The sequence below is a fragment of the Ostrea edulis genome, chromosome 4, assembly GCF_947568905.1.
Source record: "Ostrea edulis chromosome 4, xbOstEdul1.1, whole genome shotgun sequence".
Classification (NCBI taxonomy): Eukaryota; Metazoa; Mollusca; class Bivalvia; order Ostreida; family Ostreidae; genus Ostrea; species Ostrea edulis.
In genome coordinates, this window is record NC_079167.1 from 71,829,418 (window position 1) to 71,848,213 (window position 18,796).

The window sequence follows — 18,796 nt, forward strand, 5'->3', positions numbered from 1 at the left end:
GTATGACCGATGGCTGAGAGAATTGTCTTTATGCACATGATTTACAAGATAATTGACTTCTCCCCTCCGCGTGTAACCCGAACCCCCAGTGGTTGTCTCTTTCTTCTGCCAAAAGCCGAATCGGATTTTGTTGACCTTGTGCTGCATTACATTCGAGTGAAGAGCTCAACTAAATTCCAGTTCAATATGAATTCAATTAAGTGTTACAGTGCATTATCGATATTAAGAAACTGTCACGAGATGATAGATTAACGATAGCCATTGCCAATAAATTTGATAAAACATCCAAGTCTGATGTTTCCCCCATAAGTGATTTAAACAATTTCGATGAAGAAAAAACACACAAACAGAACAACTAATCCCTCCTCAAGTTTCAAGAAGCTACACGATGTTAGAAAGTCAGTAATTTTTTGGCATTTTCCACAAGTCAGCTATTGTATGATTGATCAATCTTTCAATGTCTCTTGCAATACATTTGAGCATAAATATTACGCCAACTATTCTGCCAGTTCAATTACGTTTTAATCGTACTTATAATACAAGTCCCTTCGTGTTGATATAAGAGCGAGTCGTTTTCTTTTTCACACTTGCATTTTCGTAAACAAAGAATTTCCCTTTTAATTCAACTTTCAGAGTAAATTTGTCGGTGATGACTATAATGTACGATTTAAAATTGTTTGATTCGCCGTCCTGTAATGACGAACCCTGGTCCTTTACCGTCACATTGCTAACTACTATATTAATAGAAAACCAGATGAAACTTAAATGTTTTACTCTTTAACAGATATATCAAAGTGTCATTCTGTCCGTCAATTCCAACTCATTCCACCTTGGACAAGCTATGCTGAATCTTATCAACAATCTATGGTTTGACAAACACACCCATTTGTTCATGGACGTCAGCTTGCTCTATGATGGCTTTCTTGAAGGATTCCATAACGAACGTTTGTTTAATTTCACTCATACAACAATCTTGCATGAAAATGACGAGGATTTCGATGAAATAGCACTGTTTTTCCTTCTGCGGGATCTACGCGAAAGTGGAGTGAAACAATTTGTCGTTCACGCTCGACCAGAGCTGGTTAATCGTCTGATGCGTGCGAACAGACGAATGGATATTGGACGAGGATATCAATGGCTTTTGTCGGAGACTTCTGTGTCAACAATTACCGAAGAAGAACTTATACCAGAGGGCAGCTTAGTTCTGAAGTCTATACCAGAGGACCAGACGGTCGTGGAACACACGCTAAGGCGTATCTTCTTGGAAGTGGAGAACATAAGATATAATCGCCTTTCAGGCGAAGATTATGACTGTATCAGGTAGTTTCTATACTTTCGTGTTTATAACTTCAATAAGATGCAGATGTCTCATTCGAAACTCGATGCAAAAAACCTTTCTCTTTTCAGAGATGTTCTAATCACAAAGTCCAGCAGAAATATCCCGCTGTCCTGTGGAATAGGCCAGTTCGAAATAAACAACCACTTCTGGAGATTGATAAATGAAACCTCAAAGGAATTGGAATGGATGTCAGCTGGCAAGATATTCTACAATCGCAGCAAGTACAACGTCCAATGGTATGGAAGTACGATACTAGGACCGATCCTTCGCAGCAAGAACTTCCACCGAGTCGTCACTACTCCAGCTCCACCCTTTGTTATGGTTAAAGGTCCCATGGACCCTGGAGATTCTTGTTACGGAAACAAAATGTGCTACAAGGTTTTGAGGGGGAATCCTATCTACTTGGGACCCAATACTGTTGCGGAGGATCTGAAGAATGTCGCAGTAGAACGTTACTGCTGTAGTGGTTTCGTTATGGACATTCTAGAATATCTATCAACTGATCTAGCGTTTGATTACCTGGTGTATTTTAGAGATGATACCGGTCACAATGACACTGGTCGGTACGAGGCCATGATTCATGACGTCGGAAATGGATCTGCGGATATCATAGCAGGTGCTTTAACTATTACCTCCAGTAGAAGCAAGACTTTACGTTTCACAGAACCTTACTATTTTACTGGTTTTGCAATGGCTGTGCCACTGGAGGTAACAAAACCTTCAATAGATGCGTTCACCGCTCCATTTGATGGACACGTTTGGTTGGCAATTTTTCTAAGTGCGACAACAGCTGCGCTAGCCACCTCCCTGTTTGAATGGAACAGTCCGTTCGGATTAAATCCTTGGGGGAGGAAACGGCTGAAGAACTACACTCTGGGATCAGCTCTGGTTATGGTATACTCTGTTTTGTTTGGTCACACCGTCAGTACTAAGTCCCCGAAGTCTTGGCCAGCGAAACTCCTCCAGAATTTCTGGGCAGGGCTTGCAATTTTCATCGTCGCAAGCTACACTGCAAACTTGGCAGCGTACTTGGCGGGGATCAACAGGGTGGATGAAATAATCAGCATCTTTCATAAAAATGTAAGTCCCTTCTCTACCGTGACATTCATTGTGGGGTTCTCTTCATTAATATTATGTTCTAATTAACAGATGAACGCTAAAAGTGTGTATGTGACAAAATCAAGTCCAGCTGCAAACTACCTCAAAGTCATCAATGAGCGGCTTCACAAAGACATCGTCATCACAGAGATTCCAAGAGACGAATCTTCTCTAAACATCGTCAATCGTCTGAAGTAAGAACGCTTTCTTTACGTGTACTGTCGATTAAAATTGGAGAGAGAGAGAGAGAGAGAGAGAGAGAGAGAGAGAGAGAGAGATTTTGGGAGGAAAGAATATCCTTTCTAATGGGAGATAAATATTGAAGCTTATCGTCTGTTTGTATCACAGCTGTCCAGAGGGTGGTTTCGATAGATGTAATTTTCAACCTAAGACGTTAAACAGAGCTATTGGCTATTATTTCAACAAAGACACGGTATTTGAAGTGAAAATCACGTGTCTTTCGGATATGACCTTAAAAACGGAGGTATCCCATCACGGTTAGTGTTAACACGATAAAGAATATTCACTTCCACGGCACTGGATGTCGTGCATAGGTCAAAGTTTACCTAACGCTGCTGACGTCACTATATGAGGGAAGACGTAAATCAAAGCCTTGATTAATTGTGTCTTGTTTAACATCCCTCTTGAGAATCTTTCACTCATATGGAGACGTCACCACTGCCGGTGAAGGGCTGCAAAATTTAGGCCTATGCTCTGGGCTTATGGCCATTGAGCAGGGGGGGGGGGTCTTTATCGTGCCACACCTGCTGTGTCACGGGGCCTCGGTTATTGCGGTCTCATCCAAAGGACCGCCCTATTTAGTCGCCTCTTACGACAAGCATGGGGTACTGAGGACCTATTCTAAACCGGATCCCCACAGGATACCAAGGTCAAGGCTTTTACAGCAAATTTTGACCCTTGAAATGATATTTTGACTCAGCGTCTATGATCTAGTTACAATTTTATCAACCAAGCTTAACATCCCGCTCGAGAATTTTCCCCTCACATGGAGACGTCAACTTTGCCAGTGAATGGGTGCAAAATTTAGGTCAATGTTCGGTGTTTATGGCCTTTAAGCAGGAATGAATCTTTATCGTGCCACACCCGCTGTGACAAGGGTACTCGGTTATTGTGGTCTCATCTGCTGGACCGCCCCATTAAGTCGCCTCTTATAACAAGCAAGATGTACGGAGGACCTATTCTAACCTGGATTCCCACAGGTAAACGGAGTAACCCGTAGTCAATGTGTAAAGAACGGCCTAACAATTGGAACAAAATGAAACACGTCACACAACAGTTGACCCAATGGCAGGTTGCATTGGTAAATTATATCGTTATAATTATAAAAACTTAAACGGGACTGTTGAAACCCCTGTAACATCAACTTAGTTGTCAGTTGCCTACCTTATCCCCGCGGGACCATCAACGAAGGATAGGTAATATTGGCCTACATAACATGAACAGTTTAATGTTGAACTAAAACTTTAATTTGCGAAGCATTATTTTGACAACCCCTGTTCTTCTAAGCTGAATTTGCAGAATGCTGATCGCCAGATGCCACATTATGAACATTGATAGTTTTTATCTGCTTTCCTTGTGAAGGTCAAATAATAGAAACACGTCCAAACTGAGACAATGAAGAAGCTCGTCCCATGATATTTTGTAGTTCAATGCAATGTTGTCTATCTGTAGCACAGGTACTAATCAAGTGAATGTATAATAATAAAGTATTTTGTTTGCTGTTTTACTTCCCTTCGATAATTTTTCACTCGTGTGGAGATGTCAACAGTTGTAGGTGAAGTACCACAAGCTTAGCGCTCAGGGCATCATCAGTGAGGGTTCTTTAACGTGCCAACGCCGCGACACGGGAACGCCATTTTTAAGGTCATATCCGAAAGACCTGTGATTCTCACTTTTTGCATGTCACATGTTAATCGCTATTCTCAGATCTTCCCGACCAATGGAAAATTTTGTTTTGAGGCTAGCCGGGGAGGTACTATTTGTCGCGTCTACCCATATTCAAACATGAAAGTACGGATTTAAAAAAAAAAACGAAATTTATGTCTTGTAGACTTTACTTTTGAGGTTGTGATGGCTAGAGAGATGATTGCCTACTCTAGAGGTCGTGCTTGAGCCCTGCTCTTACATGTACCTTAGTTGTGTCAAACCTAAGACGTAAACCTTCGCCAAACGCTCTGCATTTAGGGTCCCGGCAGGCGTTGGCATGATAACGAACCCTTGCTGCTATGGTCCCAAGCACTGTCCACAGGTCTAGATTTGTCGAACTTGTCAGTATGGTGACGTCACTATATTAGTGAAATTTTTTCAAATGGGTCGTAAAAATATACGATCAAATCAAACTATTTATATGTATATATAAGTTGTAGCTTCCTTCTTTTCATAACCCCCCCCCTCCCTCCCCCCTTATTGATCAGAATACAGAATTTGAGCGCGTGCTCCAAGCTAATCACCCTCAGAAACGCAAGCTTCCAATTAGAATAAGAATATTTCATTGACTATTCTGCTAATGAGAGTACCTGAAGAATAATCAATAATGACAATTACGAATGGTTTGGATCAGTTACAACAGTTGCATGTTACACTAAACGAATTAGGGAAAGCGTAAAAGGATATTTCATTATCAATAAATTATCGGTATCTCATTAAAAGTTTGTAGACAAACAATTTGTTCATTTTCCTTTGTTGACACATAAAAAATGAAGCTGTTCTTGGCAGTGTTTTCCACCTCTGGTCACTTCAGAAGAAGCGCTTTGTCTTTCAGAACAGGACTCTCTCACACACTGATACACGTGTATTATGTTCACACACAGGTGCACGTGTACTATTTTACATATTGGTACACGTCTACTTTGTTCACATAGTGATTTACCTGTACTATGTTCACATACTTGTACACGTGTACAGGAACTGAAAAATCGACAGAATTCAGTGAATTTGTTTTATTTGAAATGATCCTAATTAAACGTTTCAGTTATAACAGAATGTATAGTCATATGTGACTTTACCTTATGTTACTGCCTTATGTGACTCTGCCTTATGAGACTGCCTTATGTAACTGTCTTATGTGACTCTGCCTTATGAGACTGCCTTATGTAACTGTCTTATGTGACTCTGCCTTATGATACTCTGCCTTATGAGACTGCCTTATGTGACTCTGCCTTATGAGACTAACTTATGTGACGGTGCCTTATGTGACTGCTTTATGTGACGATGCCTTATGCGACTGCCTTATGTGACGGTGCCTTATGTGACTGCTTTATGTGACGATGCCTTATGCGACTGTGCTAATTTTTTCAGGGATAAAACGTATGAGGTTTATATCAACGATCGACTTCTTTTGGAGTATGCTCTTGCGCAACACGACAATTGTTCAATCAAATTTAGCGGCCATGACTTTGGGGAGAATCTCTATGCATTTGGACTGAACAGAGAGGCGACACAGTTAACGGTAAACAAGCCTACGCTTTTCTTGCTTCATCTGAGAATATATAAGAATTATTTCTGAAATTGAAATATGTATTGCGAGAACTGTATCTAAACACGGATAATGCACCAATGGAGAAAGTACAAAAATGTTTGTAGTCATGGTTGGTAGTCAAGGGGGCTATAAAGGCACTCTTGATTTTGGCCAATCACGTAACACAGTTAGCCATTGATACCACTGCTGTAACAACGGTACAGACATCCGGGGGTTTGGTACTCACATTCCATCTGTACGTAACTAAGTTACAGCAACAACACAGGATCAGTAATTTGGTCAATATTGGTGGACCCGGGAAGCTAAATTCACAATTTCTCTCTAGATTTTTGAAACATGAATTTTAAGGGGTTTTTTTTCTGTTAAAATTTCAGGGGTGAAAATCCAATGAATTTGGGAAGGGGGCTTAGCATACTTCGCATGTTTAGGTCGAAAGTGGATCTGAAAGGGACTTTTGTGGTGTAAAAACTTATACGGTACCAATTTTGATGCACCAGATTCGCATTTCAACAAATAATGTCTCTTCAGTGATGCTCAAGCTGAAATTTTGGAAATTCGAAATAACAATAAACTTGTAAGAGCTAAAGGGAAAACCAGAGTGCCAAAAACTGGAGCCAAATTTGTCCAAGGATCAGAGCTATGCATGTGGGAGATAATCCTTAAAGCTGTATGACCCGATGTTCATGTATTATTTTTGTACATAATTACTTTAAAGCAGATTAATTACTTTATAAAGTTATTAACTTTCCCTTAATTACATGCTTGAAAACATCTGCATGTAAAAGAAAACAGTGCGAATATTATTTAGAAAGTAAATATAGTGGGTACATATATAAATCCTCCCATAATAGACGTCTATCAATAGACCCACGCGCGTCAGGGGAATCCCAACATGATGTATTAACTCATACGCAACTGTCAAGTTTTAAGGCTGAAAGTGCGTAAAACAACGAATTACTAAGAGGTATTTGATATTTTTATATCTATTAAACTTATGGTACGGTACTGTTATAACAAAATACATAGCTTTACACAGATAAGACCACCGATGATCTGAAAGTTTGAACTGGTCACGTGACTGTCACTAGAAATGGCAGAGTGAAGCGGTTATTTGTAAACATCGATTTAAAATCAAATTATTTGGTTTAAAACAGGTGAAATAATTTATGATATGTCGTACAGTCTCATAACTACATACGTGCGATGATTTAATAGCGTTTTTACGAGATGGAAAAAAATATTGTAATTCGGACCATACAGCTTTAATTTTCAAATGGAATTTCTAAGTTTTATCGCAGCATTTAAATATACATCCGTATTTTCAAGTTAGTAGCAAATTTCTTAGCTACTCCGCTGCAAAGACCCTGTTTTAATAAAACAGACTTTTAATTTTCTTTAAAAGATTTTCTTGGAATGGTACTTTAACCGTCAAGTCCCATGTTACTGAACACGCCGCCTATAATTAGACAGATATCAATTATTGTAACTGAACACGCCGCTATAACCAGAAAGATATCAATGATTGTAACTGAATACGCCGCTATAACCAGAAAGATATCAATGATTGTAACTGAACATATTGCCTATAACCAGAAAGATATCAATGATTGTAACTGAACACATTGCCTATAACCAGACAGATATCAACCATTGCAACTGAACACATCTTATTTAACCAACCATATATCAATTATCAAAACTGAACATATCGCCTATAACAAGATAGATATCAATGATTGTAACTGAACACACCGTATGTAACCAGATAGATATCAATGATTGTAACTGAACATATCCCTACAACCAGACAGATATCAATGATTGTAACTGAAAACACCGTATGTAACCAGATAGATATCAATGATTGTAACTGAACATATCCCTACAACCAGACAGATATCAATGATTGTAACTGAAAACACCGTATGTAACCAGATAGATATCAATGATTGTAACTGAACATATCCCTACAACCAGACAGATATCAATGATTGTAACTGAAAACACCGTATGTAACCAGATAGATATCAATGATTGTAACTGAACATATCCCTACAACCAGACAGATATCAATGATTGTAACTGAACACACCTATGACATGTAAAACGTTGCAATATTATACAAATCTTGCTCTATGCCAAAATCTTGATCTATATTCGATAATCTTGTAATCTATATGCCAAAATCTTGATTTATATTCAATAATCTTGTAAGTCATATGCTTTGCGGATTATAAAGCGTAAACTGACCCAAACCAGGGTATTCTCGTATAATATGCTTCAAAATTAAAGGCATTCCTTAAATCTTGTTATCTAAATTGAATAATCTTGTTATTTCTATTTGATACATTTTGATTTACATTCGATGATCTTGTTAGTTATATTCGATAAATTTTGATTTATATTCGATTACTTTGGTATTTATACACGATTATTGTTTTATTTATATGCGATAAATCTTGATCGATATTGATACTGAAGCATCCCCATATTGTTTGTATTCAAGTTCGGTTAAGCCATGACCCAATAGGGCTAGGGAGGGGGTGTCAAATTTTTTCATGGGTATAGATAGAGTAAAAATCTTTTAAAATTCTGAAGAACAGCAGGGCCAAGGTGAATCAGGTGAATATGAGCCTCTTGTTCTTTATCTCTGAACGTGTGAAACTTCCATCAACAAGCCGTCCATGTTTTCGCATTGCCGGAATTGTTTACTGCTAAATTCAGTTTGCGACTTCACTTGATCATAAATTTCTTCCTATGATTATATCCAATTAATGTGGCATATATAGCTTTTAAGTATTCAATTACTATACACATCTTGAATAAATGATACCCTTCACCTGTCATAATCCATACTGAATTCAACCATTCATAGTTTCCTTGGTTTGAACGCTCCTCACGCTTTTGCGAGTTGAAATTATCGGGACTTTTTTCAACAGAGTAGGAACTTTATAGTCCATGAACCCATTTCTAGGTCACGTAAAGGTGATGCAGATCTATTCTCTTTATGTATTATATATATATATATATATATATATATATGTCTTTTATTTGGAAGTCAGATTTGTTTGGCACGTTCTAAACATTTGTTTATCATGACCTGTGCAAGTATATGACTACTTAGATACATTGCACAAGTGTATTGTGTATTCAATTTTATATATATATTGCAGGAGAACATGTCTTCGTTAATTCTAAGTTACCTAGAGGGGGGACGGGTCACTGAAGCTATGCAAAGATATATAAAAAACAGGAACTGTGCAGCTCAAGCGGAACGGTTTACCCGGAAGTACGGACTGGATCACACCGGTGGATTGTTCATTATACTCCTGTCGGCCATGTTTGTGGGGGCGCTGCTACTTGTGATAGAATTGTGTGTGTTTAGGTACCTGGTACCGTATCTACGCAAAAAGCCTAAGGACAGTCTATGGAAGAGCAGGAACATAGAATTTGTTAATCAGGTAACGATAATGTGTTTGACTAGATACTAAGAGATTGTCATAGTAACTACAGAGCGTAACCTGGTAACAGAAATAAACTGATTAAAAAAAAGAAAAAAATCAAAACACATGAACGAGTGTCCAAACTCACTGACATCAGAAATCGTAGTTAGAAATTCAATAGAAACAAAGAATAGGGAAATGTGATATACAAATGTACTATGTGAAAGGTGAAGATAAAGAACAGTGATCAATCTCATAACTCCTATATAAGTAATACAAAATAGAGAGTTTGGCAAACACGAACCCCTGGATATACCAGAGGTGGGATGAGGTGCCTAGGAGGAGTAAGCATCCCCTCTCGACCGGTCACACCCGCCATGAGCTCTATATCTTGATCAGGTAATCGAAGCAATTCGTAGTCAAAAGCAGTGTGCCAAGAACAACCTAGCAATTGGTATGAAACACGTCAGACAGTATTTGACCCAATGATAGGTTGTATTGGCAAACTAGATAGTTAAAACGACCATATAATGTGCGAAATGCTGACTTTAAACGAGACTGTTCAAATCACTGTAACATCAACTTGTTTGTCAGTAGCCTGCCTCGATTTAAAAAATGGTCATACGCAGAACAATGTCTTGTTTATGGAAACATTTGAAAGATATAAACACGATATGCAGGTGATAATTATACCCCCCACAACTGGAATCGGGTTGTCCGTTTGTCTGTCTGTCTGTCCGTCCGTCCGTCTGTAGACGCAATGGTTTCCGGGCTCTAAAGCATTATCCTTTCCACCTACCGTCACCATATCATATATATGGACTACCCATGGGATGAAGATGTTCCCTATCGACTTTGGGGTCAAAAGGTCAAGCGCACTGGACATCGAAGTAGCAATATGGTTTCCGGGCTCTAAAGCGTTATCCTTTCCACCTACATTCACCATATCATACATATGGACTACCCATGGGATGAAGATGTTCCCTATCGATTTTGGGGTCAAAAGGTAACGCGCACTGGACATCGAAGTAGCAATATGGTTCGGTTTGTCATGCCATTTCTTTTTTACACTCAGAAAAGAGGTAGTTTATACCTATTACCAACACCCTTTGGGAGATTGGGGTAAGCGGGGGGTATTCTTAGTGATCATTGCTCACAGTACCTCTTGTTGAATATTGTTGCATGAATATGAGAAGCTGATGATGGAGAAGCTGAAATCATCCCATTTGCCATAAAGTTGAGTTCCTAGTTTGCCGTTAATATATATTTTTAGTAAATTATCTAAGTACAAAGCAGATGTGGAGGACTCTGTGGAGTCTTTTCGAGTTCATTGGGATATATCGAATCGACATTTGAATGAAAATGATTATTGTTAATAGATAAAACGTCGTCGATATATCTAAATTTCGAATTGAAGGTCACAACAAAATATTATTTCTTCTCCTGTAGAAGCTTTTGAATAAATTCTGCCTCATGTGTGTGTATGTAGTGTGTGTATGTATGTATTGTATAATGCATTCTTACAAGACATATCGATTTATAATCACAACTACGAGTATAGCGGGTCATCGAGTTCACAATGAAACAACTACTGTTGTTTGCAATTTTACCTGAAAAGTGCTTTTCTCAAAACAGAGAACCTTAATTATCTGTGATGATGCTAGAAAGTGCATATGGGGAAATGAGAACTCATTACATTTATTGTTTCGGTAGAATAATTCTTCATTAATTACATTCATAAAAGTTCTGAATAAAGTATTTTCAAAAATTAAGATGTACGTTTTTATTGCTGTTACTAATACGATTCATTTTTTTTTTTTATTATTGATCCGATATGATTAATTTACGATTTTCTGCAATTTTTTTTGTATTTTTTTTTTGGTTGCAAAAAAGTAATCACAGGAATGGCAAGCTATGAATAAAAGCAACTCGCCATGACTTTCTGGGTATTGATTGATTAAATAAATTTATATAACAGTCGAAATCTGTCGAAGCCATGAGGTTGAAAGCGCTTTGGAATAAATGTGAAATCCTCGACTGAGTTTTCTATATCTTATACCAATACCATAGTGAGAGAGAGTGTGTGTGTGTACACAGGTCATGTGTTTGTTTGGTTTTACGTTCGTTTTTTCCGTTCTTTGTTATTACAATAATATAATAATAATTTGTTTGCATCAACCATATTTCTGAAACATGTTTGGTTTCTGCAATCCATTCAAACTCATTAATATTCATGTTTGCTTCATTTGTATATCGATGGGCCTCCGTGGACGAGTGGTTAGAGCATCGCGCTCAAAATCACGCGACCTCTCACCTCTGTCGGCGCGAGTTCGAATCCCGCTCGCGCCGGTAAGTGAGAAAGTTTCCCAGTTTACTTTCGGAAGGTCGGTGATCTCTTCCCAGGTACATTGTATCTTGATTCTCTCTTCCACCAATAAAAACTGGGCGCCACCAGATAACGGTAAAAATTGTTGAGTGTGGCGGAAAACATCAATCAATCAATCATTTGTATATCATGGCACTTTAACATTTTATAAATCAATTCAGCTTCGTCAATGTAAATCGTCATATAAGCACTTTATATAGGCCTGAAAGTTGAATAAATACCTATGAAAAGCACATGCAAAATCTCCAGAGGATGAGATTTTTATGTGTTTCAAAACTTTATGTTCGTTTTCATTCATTGGGCAAATACTCGAATTCCTAAACAACTGCATCTATACGTGTCGTTTTAATAATTTTCTTGAAATAATGTGTTTATTGTAGTATGCTTCAACCTCTTTATTGCATGGGTGTTGAATGTTTCATATATTTTAAGATTTAAAAACCACACTAGTATTCTTACATAAATGAAAGTATTACTGGGTTTTTTTTAATAATAAAATCATGTATTCCATTTTTGAATAAACCTACGTGTGTTCCTTTAAAACAGTCTAGAATGCTTAAAATTTTAGCGGCTGATTTGATGCCTTCCATCAAAATTATCTTGTCTTGATAGTGACATTTCAATCTAGTGCAACTGTTTCGAAATCTAAAGTTTGATTGGCTAATGCTTCAAAGTTTGAGGCACTTAAACGACCATTAACGAGACACAGATTTAAATCCGTATTAAAGATCACAAATAACCAATGAAAATACTGGTATTCCTTTATTCAGCATTGTTGACTTAAACGCATACGTACATTTGAAAAAGCCTGTGTCGTGTGGAGATAAAATTCCTCTCCGTCCTTGATTTTTCTTCTTCTTAAACTCTGGTAGTTGAGTCCAATTGGTGTCGTCTTTTAGAGATTGTATTTTAGGAGAATGTATGAGTTCATATTATATTTCTGTATATGTAGAGATTACGTTGTAGGAGAATGTACGAGTTAATGTATTTCTGTGTATGTGGAGATTACGATGTAGGATAATGTACGAGTTGATGTATTTCTGTGTATGTAGAGATTACGTTGTAGGAGAATGTACGAGTTAACATTGTATTTCTGTGTATGTAGAGATTGTATTGTAGGAGAATGTGAGAGTTAATATTGTATTTCTGTATATGTAGAGATTGTGTTGTAGGAGAATGTGCAAGTTATTAATGTATTTCTGTGTATGTAGAGATTACGTTGTAGGAGAATGTACGAGTTAATATTGTATTTCTGTATATGTAGAGATTGTGTTGTAGGAGAATGTGCAAGTTATTAATGTATTTCTGTGTATGTAGAGATTACGTTGTAGGAGAATGTACGAGTTAACATTGTATTTCTGTATATGTAGATATTGTATTTTAGGAGAATGGGAGAGTTATTATTTTATTTCTGTGTATGTAGAGATTGCGTTGTAGGAGAATGTGAGTTAACATTGTATTTCTGTATATGTAGAGATTGTATTTTAGGAGAATGGGAGAGTTAATATTGTATTTCATATGTCTATGTAGAGATTGCGTTGTAGGAGAATGTACAAGTTAATGTATTTCTGTGTATGTAGAAATTGCATTGTAGGAGAATGTACGAGTTAATGTATGAGTTAATATTGTATTACTGTATATGTAGAGATTACGTTGTAGGAGAATGTACGAGTTAATGTATTTCTGTATATGTAGAGATTACGTTGTAGGAGAATATACGAGTTAATGTATTTCTGTATATGTAGAGATTACATTGTAGGAGAATGTACGAGTTAATGTATTTCTGTATATGTAGATATTGTAGTTTAGGAGAATGTGAATTAATATTGTATTACTGTATATGTAGAGATTGCGTTGTAGGAGAATGTAAGAGTTAATATTGTATTTCTGTGTATGTAGAGATTGTGTTGTAGGAGAATGTGCGAGTTATTAATGTATTTCTGTGTATGTAGAGATTGCATTGTAGGAGAATGTGAGAGTTAATATTTTATTTCTGTGTATGTAGAGATTGTGTTGTAGGAGAATGTACGAGTTAATATTGTATGTCATCTGTCTGTGTATTCGTAGTGCTGTGATTGTGGACAACGTACAATCGGAACTCCTCGGGTGTGTCGCACAAGCGACATTCATGTCGAGTGTTTGAGACATCGTCGGAGTTCTGATTAGCACACCTACTGATGTTTAGGGGAGTTACCAACTGTGACAAAAATCTTTAATCACTGTAACAGTGTGACTAACCCTTAAATCATCCAGGAAAGGCTCCTCTTTGAACATCAAAATATCGTTGTAAATTCACATTTATAATTGATGTTGAAAAATGCATGATTAACAGAGGTTAAATGACATTTCAAAGATAGATGGATATAAATTATAAAAGATTTCATTGGGAATTTTCTATTTGAAAGAGTAAATACGTACCGGTCGATAAAGTTTATATTTACTTTTGACAGAGACTGTACCGTACATTGATGAGCGAGCAGCTGGTGTCGCCTCAACAAACGGCTCAGGAAATGATTAGGATTGTCAAAGAAAGACAATTCGAACGCCTCTTCCTAAAAAACGAACTCAGGGACCATGTATGTAACTTACGTTTTGTTGTTGTTGCTACTTTGTTCAAAATCATTAACCTTTTAGCTCACCTAAACTGAAAGCTCAAGTGAACTATTCTGATCACCTTTGTCTGTCCGACTGTAAATTTTTCTCATTTTCATATTCTTCTACAGAACCACTGGACCAATTTCAATCAAACTTGGTACAAATCATGCATGGGTGAAGGGGATTCAAGTTTGTTCAAATGAAGGCCCATGCCCTGTTCGAATGGGAGACAATCACGGAAATGCAAAAATAAGGTGGTGTTATGTAAAATTCTTCTCAAGAACTACTGGGTCAGAAAAGTTTACATTTACATGAAAGCTTCCTGACATAGTGCAGATTCACGTTTGTCAAAACCATGGCTCCCGCAAGTAGGATGGGACCACAATATGGGATCAAAATTTTACATGGTAATATATAGGGAACATTTTAAAAAATCTTTTTCTCAAGAACCACCGAGCCAGGAAAGTTTACATTAACATGAAAGCTTCCTGACATAGTAAAGATTCAAGTTTGTTAAAATCATGACCCCCGGAGGTAGGGTGGGGCCACAATAGAGGATCAAATTTTTACATCCAAATATGTAGGGAAAATATTTAAAAATATTCTTTTCAAGAACCGATGGGCAGAAAAGTTAATATTTACATGAAAGCTTCCTGGTATAGTGCATATTCAAGTCTGTTCAAATCATGACCCCCGTGGGTCCACAATAGCAGATCAAAGTTTTACATCCAAATGTATAGGGAATTTCTTTTTCTCAAGAACCACTGGGCCAGAAAAGTTCAAATTTGCATGACGGCTCTCTGACATTGTGCAGATTCTAGTTTGTTAAAATCATGGCCTCCAAGCGCAGTGTGGGGCTACAATAAGGGATCAGAGTTTTACATGTAAATATATATAGGGAAAATCACAGGACCAGAAATGTAGAAGTTTACATGAAAGCTTCCTGACATAGTGTGCAATTGATAATCCCCAGGGGTAGGATGGGGCCATAATAAGGAGAATCAAAATGTTATATGCTGATATATAGAAAAAATCTTTTAAAATATCTTTTGAACTATTTAAGCTAAGGCTTTTATATTTTATAGATACATTCTTTACTGAAAGACCTTTCATGTGATGCAATGGTGTGTGATCTTGTGACCTTGACCTGAGAGAATGGCCTACTTTTAATAAAAATCTGACCTACTCAATATATGTTCTGAAGGTAGATCTTTCGTATTTTGTATGTATATTCTCATGGCATGACAGTTAATTTCATGATTTGTGACCTTGAACTCGGAATTTGACTTACTTTTAAGAAAATAAAACCTATCAAATTTATCTGGAGCTATATTAGGTGGGGCTTTTATTTCTAGCTCATCTGAGCCGAAGGTTTAAGTGAGTTTTTCTGATTGAAATTTGTCCGTCGTCGTTGTCATTGGCGTCGTCGTTGTCGAAAACTTTTCACATTTTAAACCACTGGGCTAGAAAAGTTTACCTTTACATGAAAGATTTCTGACATAGTGCAGATTCAAGTTTATAAAAACCATGCCCCCGGGGCTAGGTTGGGCCACAATAGGAATCGAAGTTTTACATGCGAATATGTAGGGAAAATCATTGAATACTGGCCAAGGTGACTCATGTGAGCGATGCGGCCCATGGGCCTCTTGTTTGTATATAGATTCTACATGACAAGACCTTATTCTGTGAAGTTTGACCTTGACCTGGGAGTTGGTCCAACTCTGACCTATTCAATATCTTTCATATTTTGTATATAATTTTTTTTATGACAATACCTTTTATTTCATACTTATATTTCATCCATTCACATATTTGGGAAGGCAACCCAAAAACATTTACATATTAAATTATAGGATTAATTATATGATAATTCCCGCCATCTATAGGCTGCCATAATGTGGAACTCTCTTTTATATTCAAGACCACAAAATTCAATAATTTTGACGTCACACCGCCTGTTCCGGTTTTGATGAAATGAAGTCACCAAAGATGTGCATGTGGTATATTTTGCGAATAAAAATGTTGATACCTTCCTGTCAAGCTGTTAAATGGACTAATGCTAAGGGGAGATGTGAAAAGGTTGTTGATTGGTTTTTTTTGTTTTTTTTGTTTTGTTTTGTTTTTTATTTATTTCTGACCCAACCAAGTCGTCTGAAAAGAAAAGACTATGTAAACTGTGGATCCGTCATTTGCATAATGAGAAGTTGAGGTTCGAGACATTTGTATGAAGAAACGTGTACCTTCTGCCTGTTCGGCGACTCGATTGAACGTCTTCTTTTCTCGATTTCTTCTTGCGATAGCACAGACTCAAATTTATACAGCTCCAAACTTAACTATTCGTGACTTGTCATGTTTACAGTGCTGCTGATGAAATAAATCGGAACCGACGGTGTGACGTTCAAAATAATTGATAGATTAATATTGATTTAATTGTTAAGCAAGGATTTTTGTTGTTAAAGACTGTCATTTATGATATCAGTAAGTAATACTTATTCATAAAAGCAACAATGTGGTTAGGACTGCCTTTCCCTTTAATGTAGTTCCACCCTCCTGTGACATCATACGATTTTACAAATATTTAATTAATAAGATCTATGTATGTCAGGAAACATAAATTTTGTTGAAGTCTTTTTCAATAATTATTGCACAAAATCTTGTTAACCATAAAATATTTCAAAAGTCTATATTATATATTTGAACAATCAATTATATGTTTCAAAATATCGAATCCAAAGCGCAATAACTATGTTTTCATTAAAATTTCTATCAAGTCCATTATACGATAGATTTCCTTGACTTTTCACAAACATTTCGTATATTTTTAATGAAACAATTTCAAGAAATTGTTATGAATAATATCATATCGTTTCAACCAGTTTTTGTGAAATTTTGATAATGCTGTTTAAGAATATTTTTTTTTTTACGTTGATACAGATACATGTGTGCTATTTGATAGAAAAAATATCAATACCGCAACATACTTATCTTATTTTTTGTTTTGTTTTGTTACTAAGATATATTATTTGAAGAATCAAAAATAAAATATAAGATTGAACCTTAATTCTAGAGGGGTGAAATTACATTAAAGACTATCTCCTAGACTATTTTTATATATTTGTATATAGATTTTTATTGCAAGACCGTATTTTACTTGAGTGTTTGACCTTGTGACCCTGTCCTGGAAGTTTGAACTACTTTTGTTCAAAATATGACCTATTCAATATCTCCTCAACTATTTAAGATAAAGCTTTCATATACAATGTATATATATATATATATATATATATATATATATATATATATATATATATATACATTTCTTATGGGAATGTTTTTAGCATCATACCTTGGTCTTATCCAGAACAGCAAGATTGTGCCAGTCAGTTTAGTGTTGAGGCATTTCTGTGTTATGTGAATTCATTTTCAATTATGTTATGATCCTCTGGGGCTATGTTTGGGGTCAAACATTTTCATGAAAATACAATTGGTAAAAAAAAAGTTTAAAATTCACAACATCTGAACAATGGCAGGACCAAGGTGACTCAGGTGAGCGATGTGGTCCATGGGCCTATTGTTTTTAATTGCTTTGCTCTATAGGGTCGACAGTAGTGTGTTTGAAATTGACTCGCTCATCCTGAATGAAACTCGCAGGCAGTCGCTTCAGATGTAAATTTCAACATTTCTCTGATAGATTACAAACTAACACGAAATCCGGACGTACAGTACTAGAAAATGCATCTGTTTTGTTTAGAATTATATCACTGAATCGTTGGTACACTATAAATGTTTGAACCTTGCAATGTAAATTGACTGTTCCCCCAAAACACGTTCGCTTTACAAATCCAAATGATGCTTTTAAAATATAATAACGTAATAAAAAACATCATGAAAGATGTAATCATAATATGTTTTTTCTATTCACATATATTTTCTAGTCGTACATGATGCAATTAAAGTAACAGCTGTATATGTTGTAAACAAATTTGCAATTGCTAAAAATTCTTAAGTAATTTTTCTTGCATGTATGTGTGTTTTCCGAGGGCTGTACTGTATGACTCATATAAGATTCATGTGGTGTTATATGAAAAATATGGTAGACTCTTTGTGGTGTTAATCAGTAATGTGCGTGTAGAGACTGCGGACCGTACTTAGATACTAAATTGACATTACGGCAATGAATACATAAACAATGCATTGCGTGAATGACATTTTTCTGTAATTATTTCCCCCCACACAGGGGAGAGTGCAGCGGAAGGGATTCCCGAAAGGACTGCGACTGATTGACATCACAGACAATTTGATCAGGTAGGTTCATATCCTAAGATTCGCTCTTCCTCTTCGTTTGTATTTATCATCGGAAAACAAAACTTTGCTTATAATCAGTTAACCATTTGGCTTTATCATCTGAATCCGAGAGCTGCTTTTGCTAATAAAAC

General features: G+C 36.5%; 1 protein-coding gene across 1 annotated transcript in view; it reads left to right on the forward strand.

The window, feature by feature from the left end:
- The window catches only part of LOC125669988 (uncharacterized), a 28,034-nt gene that overhangs the window by 7,900 nt on the left and 1,338 nt on the right, over positions 1 to 18,796 (forward strand). Inside the window, exons 2-8 of the mRNA XM_048904870.2 lie at positions 785 to 1,320; positions 1,408 to 2,419; positions 2,489 to 2,631; positions 5,756 to 5,906; positions 9,110 to 9,397; positions 14,216 to 14,341; positions 18,598 to 18,665. Of these exons, the coding sequence (XP_048760827.2) occupies positions 785 to 1,320; positions 1,408 to 2,419; positions 2,489 to 2,631; positions 5,756 to 5,906; positions 9,110 to 9,397; positions 14,216 to 14,341; positions 18,598 to 18,665 (2,324 nt within the window). The remainder of the gene's footprint in view (positions 1 to 784; positions 1,321 to 1,407; positions 2,420 to 2,488; positions 2,632 to 5,755; positions 5,907 to 9,109; positions 9,398 to 14,215; positions 14,342 to 18,597; positions 18,666 to 18,796) is intronic.